This window comes from Heteronotia binoei, chromosome 1, assembly GCF_032191835.1.
Source record: "Heteronotia binoei isolate CCM8104 ecotype False Entrance Well chromosome 1, APGP_CSIRO_Hbin_v1, whole genome shotgun sequence".
Taxonomy (NCBI): domain Eukaryota; kingdom Metazoa; phylum Chordata; class Lepidosauria; order Squamata; family Gekkonidae; genus Heteronotia; species Heteronotia binoei.
The window spans coordinates 73,712,428-73,724,562 of NC_083223.1; the positions used below are offsets into that span (position 1 = coordinate 73,712,428).

General features: G+C 41.5%; 1 protein-coding gene across 1 annotated transcript; it reads right to left on the reverse strand.

Annotated features, from left to right (window-relative positions):
- Nucleotides 1-1,991: 1,991 nt before the first annotated feature.
- Nucleotides 1,992-6,742, reverse strand: EEF1A1 (eukaryotic translation elongation factor 1 alpha 1). The gene is made up of 8 exons (XM_060236034.1): nt 6,428-6,742; nt 5,118-5,306; nt 4,375-4,554; nt 3,974-4,270; nt 3,581-3,731; nt 3,092-3,348; nt 2,761-2,995; nt 1,992-2,393 (listed from the first exon to the last, which is right to left on the reverse strand). The coding sequence occupies exons 2-8, from the start codon at nt 5,259-5,261 to the stop codon at nt 2,269-2,271; spliced, it is 1,389 nt and encodes a 462-aa protein (XP_060092017.1). The 5' UTR covers nt 5,262-5,306; nt 6,428-6,742; the 3' UTR covers nt 1,992-2,268.
- Nucleotides 6,743-12,135: the final 5,393 nt, after the last annotated feature.

Consider the following 12,135-nt stretch of genomic DNA (forward strand, 5'->3'; position numbering starts at 1 on the left):
TTTTCTATTAACCCAACAAAATTTCACCAATCACATATTTTGTTGGAAAGCAAAACTAAGGGACTTGCCAGGAAAGACTAATAATACCAAGTGGTGGTCAAGCTAAGATTTCCAACAGCAGATTTCCAATCAGCTATTTGCTTCACGATGTAGTACACAAAGTCCACAATGCTTTTATCTTGCAAATTTTGGGATCAACTTTATTCTGAAACTCCAATTAACTCTTTAGTTATTCTTAAACTATCACTCTTTAGTTCTAACACTTTTATCACATACCAAGGTCTCATTAAACCATGCCTATCTGCTGATTATTCCCGGTTATTCCAGTGTTCTTTTCACCTAGATAGCAAATGGTGTCCACTTTTTAAGGGCCGAAAAAGCCAACAAGGCATTTGTTAACACATGCAGCCAATTCCTTATAAGGCTGTGCTTGTGATCCTGCCCAATGCTTAGTTCACTTTTTTCAAACAGTAAATTGCCATGATTTTGGTTTGGAATGTCAGGATTCAAAGCCAAACAGTATGCCAATACTGTTATTGCATTGTATTCCAATTCTGGTGGCAACCCAGCATCATGTACTTTTAAGGTTTTGCAATTTCTGTATTAGTTCATAATCTTTTCATAAATCTGAAGTTTAGGTCCCATGATTCCTATACAGGAGTTAGCTATAATGCTGAACTCTTTTCTCATTGTATCTGAAATGTGCGTACAAACCTGAAAGCTTATCTTTAACAAAGCTGTTGGGTCTTAAAAGGTGCCACTGGACTCAAACTTTTTTATTGAAATTAGTAAACCTTTAACAAGACTACTTAAATTCTGCTTCATTATTCCTTTGAAGTGCTAGTGTCAGGGTTACCAAAGAGAATCCTGTTACCTATAATTATGCTACCAAAGCAATTTTAACTGGTAATATCTTTTACCACAATAAAGACAAGGTTATGCCTATTTTAAAGGCTTTTAAGAATTACAAAATTACAGAAAGACATGTAGTTTCACACAGTATTACTCATTTAACATTACATTTTTGAGTTTTATATGCTGCCAAAAATGACTGAAAACCTACAGTAGAAATTTATTTTCCCCCCAAGTCCAAATAATTAGAGAACACTGCCAATGCAAATTGTAACTGGAATGTACAAGAAAACTTTCTACTAGTAGGATAGCTAAGGTTTTATTGGCTCCTAAGGGAATGTCTACCATTTTACCATATTAACTTAAAAGATTAACACCTAAACCCTACTTTTAATTACCTTAAGTCAGTACATCGTAACATACTTGAGTTAGTTTTATATAAGGGACTGGATGGGTAGGGAGATTGCTTCTCAAATATACTTAGTACTTGGAAGCTTGTACTGTCATGATTTTAACCAACTCTAACGCAAGGATAAGCAAAATCAAACCTCTTGGAAGTAGAGCCCAAGTCTCTAACTTTGAAAGTTAGCAGCAACATACTTGCAAAAGAAATAATCGTTTTTGGAACAAAGTTAATGCATAGCATTGCATTTTTTATTACTAGTTTGAGAAACACTGAATCAGAAGATTTCTAATCCTTAATAGGGAATCATCAAACAGAATGCTATTAAACCAGCAACTCACAATGAAGTGATCACCAAATAACTACACCACACAGTAATAGCTTGAATTAAGAATAAGCAAACTATTCACTTCGCTTCCTTAAATACAAACTTTGAAGCTATTAAGGCTGCAATCCTAGTATTTCAAGGGGGTTAATGCTTATTTATCACTGCATAGGATTAGACTGTGGAATTTCTGGACCACAGCTCAGTTCTGAACATTGGCACAGGCATAAAGTTTTAAGGTGTTTTTTAAATCATCTAAGCACTTTTATGTCGCAATACCTTCAAAAATAGTATAATAGTCCACTCAGGGCAAAAAAATTTAAACCTTTCATCTCGGTTTCAGTGTGAGAAATCCAAGTTAATTACCTAGCTTCCAAAATGTTAACTATTAACCCCAAAAAACACAGAGACTTTGCATTAAACTTTGTTTTAATGGTCTCAAAATTTGTGACAGATTTTGGTCAAGTTGTTCGTATTTAAAAAAGGTTACTGATTTTAAAAACTAATAACTTAAACTGCCACGAAACAAATGGTCCACAAACATTCCTTTCCTTCTGAAGCTTTTACGATGCATTGTAATCATTAACCAGTCCTTTACTATTAAACTTAAATGGCCAATTGAGACAAACAGTTCTGAGACCATGTTTCCACCACTGATTAAGACTGAGGTGGCAGATGTACAGAATTTTCATTTAGCCTTCTGAGCCTTCTGGGCAGACTTTGTGACTTTGCCAGCACCGCCTGCTTTCTTATCCACTGCCTTGATGACACCAACGGCCACAGTCTGTCGCATGTCACGTACAGCAAAACGACCTAAGAATAAAACAATCACAGTAAGTTTTCAAACAAACTGCATATATACATAGCTGCTCTGCCACCCAACATTAAACATAACTACAGGACATTGTTCAATGACATTGTCCCATCTCATTCCCCTTTGCAGTAACACGGAGCAGAGGTTGTTCTATCTGCTCCACTTATAGACGGAATATTCCTCTACATTTGCTACCCTGGTATACACTCAAAAAAGGGAAACATGGCCATCTACAAAACTCTCAAAAATACTGCAAATAGTCTGCTAACCAAAAACTGTCCCAGCAGCGACTAACAAAAGACAGTCCAGACTTATGGTAGAATATAGCAAAGACTGAGGGGTTAAAACAAAGAGACTGTTACTCACCCAGAGGAGGATAGTCAGAGAAACTCTCCACACACATGGGTTTGCCTGGGATCATATCGACAATGGCAGCATCTCCAGACTTGAGGAATTTGGGGCCATCTTCCAACTTCTTACCAGAACGACGATCAATCTTCTCCTTCAGTTCAGCAAACTTGCAGGCAATGTGAGCAGTATGGCAATCCAGCACAGGGGCATAGCCAGCACTAATTTGGCCAGGGTGGTTCAGAATGATAACCTATTGAAGCAGTTTAAAAAATTAGCCTATTTAACACCATTGTAAAGCCCTACCAAATTACTCGTATACTTAAAGCCTAGAATTTCTGCCAATTACCTGTGCAGTAAACCCTGCAGCTTCCATTGGGGGATCGTTTTTGCTGTCACCAGCAACGTTTCCTCGACGAACATCTTTAACAGATACATTCTTCACATTGAAGCCAACATTGTCACCAGGCAAAGCTTCACTTAGAGCTTCGTGATGCATCTCAACAGATTTTACTTCAGTTGTAACGTTGACTGGGGCAAATGTTACCACCATGCCTGGTTTTAGAATACCAGTTTCCACACGGCCAACTGGAACAGTTCCAATCCCTAAAGAGAATAAAGTAATTTTAACTAAATGTGCAGCTAATGCCATTTTTTAGGAACTGGGTAGAAACAATCAAGTAAACACTGGAATGAGACACCTCTGCATAAAACCAGACATGTGCCCTGCTTTTTATGTTCTAAGTTCTTCCTAGGTATTGTTCCCATTTTGGAAGCAAAGATTTAGTGCAGATTTTACTGCCGCTTGCCCCTAACCCAAGCTTCTTGTAATACATACCACCAATTTTGTAGACATCCTGAAGAGGAAGACGCAGGGGTTTGTCAGTTGGACGAGTTGGTGGCAAGATGGAATCCAGAGCTTCCAGTAGTGTAGTGCCACTAGCATTGCCATCTTTGCGGGTCACTTTCCATCCTTTAAACCAGGGCATCTACAAAGGAACACCATATATATAGTATTTTCCTGACATATTCATCCATCCATCAAGACATTGTCCAAAGAAAAATTAACCAATATTCAAAGTGGAAAAGCTTTACTGATTAAGGAATAGAAATTTCTCTGGTTCTCACTAGTTAAAGTTTAACAAATTAACATGACCTACTACAGCATCATACGTTTTAGTCATAACCAAAATGACTAATTGCACATCCTCATCCACATAATATAACTTACGTTAGAGCTGGGCTCCAACATGTTATCTCCATTCCAGCCAGAAATTGGTACAAAAGCCACAGTGTCTGGGTTGTAACCGATTTTCTTTATGTATGTGCTGACTTCTTTGACAATTTCCTCATATCTCTTCTGGCTGTAGGGTGGCTCAGTAGAATCCATTTTGTTAACACCAACAATGAGTTGTTTCACACCCAGAGTGTAGGCCAGAAGGGCATGCTCACGGGTCTGCCCATTCTTAGAGATACCAGCTTCAAATTCACCAACACCAGCAGCAACAATCAGGACAGCACAGTCAGCCTGAAAAAAAAAAACCAGCCGATTAAAATAAATCATAATTATAACAAATTAAATAACACAATGATGTATTCTGAAAGGCTTGTTCTACAGTTTTTATTGCTTACTTGAGAGGTACCAGTAATCATGTTTTTGATGAAGTCTCTGTGCCCAGGGGCGTCAATGATGGTCACATAGTATTTGCTGGTTTCAAATTTCCACAGTGAAATATCAATAGTGATACCACGTTCACGTTCTGCCTTCAGCTTGTCCAAAACCCAGGCATATTTGAAGGAGCCCTTGCCCATCTAGACATCAAAAATAAAGGCATCAATATAATGCAGTGCATACAAGATATACACAAATGATTAAGCAAGCTAGCAAACAGCATCTAAATATAGCACACATCTATGCTTTGAAATCAAATACAACTTATATTTAGTCAAGAGGCACTTGGCACATATGGTGAGAGATTCCACATATAGTGAGAGATTCCAAACTGGTTTCATTTGCCCAGTCCACTGACACTTTAATCCATTACTTCCTAACATTACAATTCCTGAACATGGTCACCCTATCCAAGTTGCCTCATCTGCTCTCCTGTGCATTCTTCAATCTTTGCTTTTTTTTGTTAGAAGTGGCACCATTAAAACGGGAATTTAAAGTAGAAATATGGGAAATCCAAAAACAAATAATTCAAACACAATGTAGATAGCTTTGTATCATAATCTCATACTAGTTTTTAAAAAATAAGTTAACTACAGCTTCAGGACTTTGTTACAAAATTCCCTTTACTTCCTCATGTAATCTGACCAAAAGCATTCCTTTCTGGAAATTAAAACACAATTTTATTTCAAGCAAAGAAACCAACCTCAGCAGCTTCCTTCTCAAATTTCTCAATGGTCCTCTTATCAATGCCACCACATTTGTAGATCAGATGACCAGTGGTAGTAGACTTGCCGGAGTCGACATGTCCAATGACAACAATGTTGATGTGGGTCTTTTCCTTTCCCATTTTAGAAATTTAGTGGATGGTTGTCTTGCACTTCAGATAGAACACCTACAGGACAGAAAAAGTTAAAAGAAAGCTCAAATCAACCACAATAAAAAGAAGGGGGAAAAATATCTGCCCGGCGGTGATGGGAAAACTACTCGCTTAATAAAAATGCGACGGTAAAAATCTTCAACCAAGTAGGTTCTTTCCAGTGCCGCTTATCGGCTGGTTCTCTGAAGGGCACCACTAGCCAGGCCGGAACTAGGCCCAAGCCTGCCTCGAGTACGGCAGCTCCACCCACCTTAAGGCCAGAGTGTGGCTGTGGAAGGGAGAGGCGGAGGCAGCCAATGGAGCCAGCCTTCCACCTCACGGACCCCCCCCCCCCCCCGCCACTTTCTTCGTCAACGAGCGGCCATTGCGGGCCCTGGGAGCGGCAGAGAGGGGCGGGCTCCGGCTCCTTTGTTGAGAGTCAGGCAGAGCGCGAGGGAGCGAGCACGCGCCGGCGCCGCCGAGGGAGGGAGCTACTCGTTGGCCCCGCCCGCGTCCTCCATTTTGTGACGGCAGCGGCTACAGCGGCAGAGAGCGGCCATTTTTTTTTTAACAGCGCGAAGCTCAGAGTGGGGGAGGCGAGGGAAAAGAGACTAAGAAACTCCTGGAAATAACAAAATTAGACGAGCGGAAGGGGAGAGGAGAGAAACAGCGGAGCAGAAGCGGACCGAGAACGGAATAGTAGGCTGCAGGGAAGACTTATGAGGCGAACGCGTGGAGGACACACCTGCCACGACCGCAGCCCTCATCCTCCCACTACACCGCGACTACCTCGTGTCTTCCTTCACACGTCAAGAGCCACTATCCATCCTCCCACCCGGGATATACTGTCGACTGGGGTGGTGAGGAGCGTTGAAGGCGGAGAAGTTCCCCTAATTTAATAAGAACGCCAATCACCATCCTTACCGGGGGGGGGGGGGGGTCGATAAGCTCCAGGCCGTATTTCACGCACGCGCTTCCACATGCACACTCCTCCCTACGCTCTAGTTCCCAACCCGCCCCATCGTGCCTTTCTACAGTCTCCGAGAACGAAGCGCCTCCATTCTCCGCCACCCCATCTCAGGCCTACGTGACCCTCTTTATCCCCACCCCCTCCCTCGCACGGGCCTAGGCCTGGCCTACCCTCGCGCGCCTCTTACCTCTGAAGCGACGGCAAACCCGTAGCGAAAAAGACCGGAGCGGTGAGCAGCGTTCTTTATATAGCTTGAGCCGGGAGGGCGGTGGCCTCGGCGTACGTCATTGTTCCCGGCGTTCCGTTCGCTGCTCCTGGCTCGTCCTCCCTCCCCGCCAAGAGCGCCACTCGGGGTAAGGTGAAAAATTATCTTCCCTTTGCAGAAACGAAGTTCCCTTCCCCTGCCATAGAATCAATGGCAGCTCCACGCCCCTTCCCGCGTTCCTGGTAAACAGTGAGAATTTGGAGACATGCTCTTCAGTCTGCATTGCCGGGAGGGGAGGGGGGAAGCTGGACAGTCCGGGTTTCGGTGGTTCCTGCCCCACCCCCACTCCAGAGTGGCTGCTGTGGAGCCTTTCTCTCTCTCTCCTCTGTACTCTTCCGTGCCCACACTGTTCGGGTGTTCTTTACCCCTCTTCTCCTGATCACCTTTATTTCTGACACTAAATTAGGTTGAAGCAGTCTGGTCTTCTCCAGAAGAAAGGGCGTGCGCAGGAGCCGGGATCCTAGTGAATGCCCTGCCCTGCTGGCTTAGCAAATAAAGCACACCGTCTACCCCCACCCCGCCCCCATTTCCCTCCTTTTAAACATACTCCAGTCCAGCACTGTTTTATGCCATACATACCTTTATTTAACAGCCCCCGCCGAAAGACGTTCACCCTACCCTTTCCATCCATTCATACATTTCAGCTTTCAGTACCACGCCATGCAAAATTTCCCATTCCTCTTCAAGGAGCTCCAGCAGCCCTTTCTCTGCTTAGGAAGCGGGCTATTTGCCAGAAAAGTTTTGTTAAAAAATCCGCGGTTTCACTTTGCCTGTAAAAGTACGCATTGTAGTTCTCTCCCTTGCAGCTATGATAGCTACAAACTTGCATTCAGACTTAAGACATTTAGAATGACTTTTAAGGTATGTCTCATAATACAAAACAGTAAGGTAAATGCTTTGAAATAAAAAAGCACTCATGCCTTTTATTCTACTCAACTTGCACCATAATCTCCTGTTTTCATTCCATGAATGATGCCAGTAAAATTATCTCCTTATAAAATAATTTTAGACACAATTTATAATCAGAAGTTCTGATACAACTATTTAGTGCTCATTTCATAGAAATAAATGGGGACTGAGTTAATGAAAACTAACTTGTTTCATTAATTTATGCAGCAGTATAGCACAGTTAACCAGCTGACATTAGAAAGTTATACTTTTCTCCTTTCAGTCTACATTCCTACACACTTTTGGAGTAAGCCCTGTGGAGCTCAGTCAATTTACACCCCAGTATATAGATCTGGAATTTAAAATTGAAGGATTGCTTCAAACCTTGGGTCTCTGTGCAAGTTCTAAAGAGGCATCTGGTAGGGTTGTTTGTGTTGTGATTGATCACCAAGCTCTTAGCATATCCAACAAAGGATAGCATACAAGTCAGAGCACAGAGACTCTTCTGAGAGCAAATAAAATGCTTTGGGCAAGGAAATGTTAAATCATACACTGAAGACACATCTGTTTTCCAATAATTTAAATAGCATCAGATTTATTAGGAAAGGGAGAGGGAAGAGATAAGATCTGCATTGTGTTAAATGCAGTCAAGTTGATTAACTTGAGGTGACCTTATGAATTAATGACCTCCCAAACATCCTATTGCGAACAGCCTTTCCTCAGGTTCTTGCAAAGGAAAGGCTGTGGCTTCATTTATTCACTTATGTTGGGGTCTTCCTCTTTTCTTTCCTTCTACATTTCCTAACATTATTGTCCTTTCCAATGAGTCTTGTTGTGTTATAATGTGATAGCTTCAGTTTAGTCATTTTAGCTTCTAGGTAGAGTTTGCTTTGGCAGAATGATATGGCAGTATTGAGATAATTTAATTTCCTGCATCCCTGATGCACCATAAATTAATGGATATGTCTAAACAAAACACTCAGCAAGTTGTTCCCTAAGGAAACTATATTGAAAACAGTCATAAATATTTTACAAGGTAAAGGCTACTGTCTGAAGCCTCCTGAACTCAGCTGGATTTGCTTCCAGGTAAATATAGTTAGGATCATGCTGCAAGTCAATTTAAGCTAAATTGCTCAAATACATTTTATTATGTTATTTTAAAGGTGACCTCCTTTACACTTCTCAGAGGAATGCTAATAATTACAGATATTTAGTGAAAGACATACACAGTAAGCATAGGCCCTACAGTTGATAAAATTCATGATTCCTTGTTGCACTATTGAGGGTTCCTTTTGGAGCTTCAAGGGTTTCTTCAGATTGCAGTTCATAGTGCTCTTTAGACAAGCATGCTTAGCTTGCTAAAAGGGTCTTTTTCCACTTGGCAAAAACAGTGAATTGTTTCCTAACAGTTAAATATAAGGGGAACTTAAACAGTTAACATGTGTTGAATTAATTAGTTTCATATAGTCTCTAGTTTAATCTCACATATATTATCACAATTTTGATAGCAATGAGTTCCAGTGCAAAGTCAGCCTTCACAATGTTAACACACATTTTACACAATCCAGAGAAAGGCAGGAATGACTATGCCCCAGTGAAACAAGCAAATGCTTAAGTCCTGTTGGTTGAATAAGATTTAGTACTAACTTTCTCTGCATTGGCATGTTGGCTCCAATCCACCTCTATCCACAACTAAGTCTCTCAGGGCGTTGTAGTTCCTTTTCTAGATTACTTTAGAGAGCATTCCTATTTATAATTTCATAATCCTGATTTAATATATGTGGGGTTTTTAAAAAAAAACATGTCTTGAATTCTAAAGCTGAAATAGTTTTTTAAAAAATGTAAAAACAAGGTGCTTTTAGATTGTGGACTTAGAATGAAAACTGAATAGTTTAGGCTATATGAACTGTTTTACTTCATTCATGAGTACAGGTGGAATAGCAAGAATATAGTACCCAGATAGGGTTGCCAATCCCCAGGTGTGGGCAGGGGATCCCCTGGTTTGGAGGCCCTCCCCCTGCCTCAGGGTCGTCAGAAAGCGGGGGGAGGGGAGGGAAATGTCTGCTGGGAACTCTGTTATTCCCTAGGAAGATTTATTCCCATAGAAAATCATGGAGAATTGATCCGCGGGTATCTGGGGCTCGGGGGGGGGGCTGTTTTTTGAGGTAGAGGCACCAGATTTTCAGTATAGCATCTAGTGCCTCTCCCCAAAATATCCCCCAAGTTTCAAAAAGATTGGACCAGGGGGTCCAATTCTATGAGCCCCAAAAGAAGGTGCCCCTATCCTTCATTATTTCCTATGGAAGGAAGGAATTTTAAAGGTGTTCCGTTCCTTTAAATGTGATGGCCAGAACTCCCTTTGGAGTTCAATGATGCTTGTCACAGCCTTGATCTTGGCTCCACCCCTAATGTCTCCTGGCTCTACCCCCAAAGTCCCCAGATATTTCTTGAATTGGACTTGGCAACCCTATACCCAGATAAGCTTGAAATAAACACTCCTTTTTCAGTGTAAACTGTTCATTACAGACAGTAAAAGGACTGTACCATGGGATTAAGAGAGGGGTTTTCTTTTCTCTAGAGCCATTTTAAGCCATGTTGGTATTTAAGAAGAAGAGGAAATATGGTCACTTCCAGACTGGATTACTACAACTCACTGTATGTGGGCTTGCCCTTGAAGTTGATCTAGAAACTCCAGCTGGTGCAAAACGTGGCAATGTGCCTACTGACTGTGGCACCTCTGTGGGTGCACATTCAGCTGGAGCTCCGCAAGTTCCACTGGCTACTAGTCAGTTACCAGATTCACTTCAAGGTGTTGGTGATGACTTTTAAAGCCCTGTGCAACCTACGACTGACACATCTGAGGGACCGCTTCTCTCTTTATATGCCCTGGAGAGCCTTGTGCTTTGCAAGCTATCACTTGCTGGTTGTCCTTGGCCCAAGAGATGCTTGCTTAGCCTTGACCAGGGCCAGGGATTTCTCTGCGCTGGCCCCAGCCTGGTGGAACATGCTCCTGGCTAACATAGGGCCCTGCAGGACTTTTTACAGTTCTGCAAGCAGGGCTAGCCCTGCCACTAGGCATACTAGGCGATTGCCTAGGGCCCCAGTCTTCTGGGGGTGCCAAATAGGGTGCCCTTCATGTGACTTGATGATGTTATCAGTGGGGGGGCAGTAGCCTTGCCAAGGGTGCCAGACAGTCTAGGGAGGGATGGTGGCTCAGTGGTAGAGCATCTGCTTGGTATGCAGAAGGTCCCAGGTTCAGTCCCTGCCATCTCCAACTAAAAAGAGTCCAGGCAAAAGTAGGTATGAAAAACCTCAGCTTGAGACCCTGGAGAGCCACTGCCAGTCTGAGTAGACAATACTGACTTTGATGGACAGAGGGTCTGAGTCAGTATAAGGCAGCTTCATATGTCAGCCCTGTCCACAGGGCCTGTAAAACAGCTTTTCTGCCAGGCCTATGGTTGAGACAGCAGGCATATACCATTTGGCCTCCCTGTTGCAGCTCAGGATACCAGCAAGATCACATCCCTTGGTTATGGTCCAACATGGTAGGCATACATGCTACAACCAGCACACTGTTGGCCATAATTTATTTATTTATTTATTTATTTATATTTAGACTTATATCCCGCCCTTCTCACCGAAGTGTCTCAGGGCGGGATATAATTAATATACTATATATTTAATTTGTTTTAACCATTTTATTGACTGATATTTATTGTAGTTGTGTTTACTGTCCTGTTATAGTGAGCTCGTTCACAGGAAGGGTGGAATATAAATCTAAAGTAATAAATGAATAAAGCCTCCATCTGTATGTACTAGCAGCATTGCTATTCCTGGTATCTTCACTTGAAAGGATTTCAGCTAGCAGATGCTGATCCGTTATTAAATATTTTTAAATAGTAAGTGATGTACGCTTTCCCATATCATTTTAACAACAAACTAATAATTATATTTTCGCCTAAGGCATCTTTTCACTAATACGTTAATTAATGGTGAATGATGGCATAATGAGAACAGAGTGTTTTCTTTCCAAATTAATGTTAGGAAAGTAACAGTTTTCCTTTATGTGCACACACAAACACACTAACCTTTTGAACAAAGTGCACCTTTAAGACCAACAAAGTTTTATTCAGAATGTAAGCTTTCATGTGCTCTAAGCACATTTCCTCAGACATACAGTGAGCAAAGCTACATATAGCTGGTAGGCAGTGGTTTAAATAGTATTTTGGATAGATTAGTATTTCCTAAATACTACTATTCTATCCTAAATACTATTGAGAATCTCATTAACAAAATCATATACTATAGTTATTAATTTAGGTGAGATAACCCAAATGTTCCTCTGCAGCTACAAAAGAAAGCAAAAATTAGAGCCTGTAAATGCACATTAAGGACAGTAAGGAGAGGGTTCAGTCATTGCCCCATACAAGTTTAATGATTAATAAAATTAATGTACAGAACACCGTTGCCAACTTTTGACTAACTCCTGTTTCTGTGCCTTTAACAGTAGCCCAATATACAGATGTCAGCTGGTGATAATATGTAACTTCATGCCATTAAAAGCTTCAGCTGTTGAGTAGTCCCTGCCAATTTTTTTTTCCTGGCAAGTGGGCAATCTTAAGTACAGATTAAAAGAACATTGTTTTTCCTTACTTGACAGCCTTAGAAGTTTCCCCTCCTATGGTGCCAAAACTACAACCACAGGACATTGCCAAACTGTAATTTTATTTACTTCTAGCTGT

Coding starts and splice junctions, on each gene's coding strand:
- EEF1A1 (XM_060236034.1), bottom strand. CDS start 5,261: ATGGGAAAGGAAAAGACCCACATCAACATTGTTGTCATTGGACATGTC. Junction 4,555..5,117: donor TTGAGAAGGAAGCTGCTGAG/GTTGGTTTCTTT, acceptor TTTGATGTCTAG/ATGGGCAAGGGCTCCTTCAA. Junction 3,732..3,973: donor TGTTGGAGCCCAGCTCTAAC/GTAAGTTATATT, acceptor GTTCCTTTGTAG/ATGCCCTGGTTTAAAGGATG.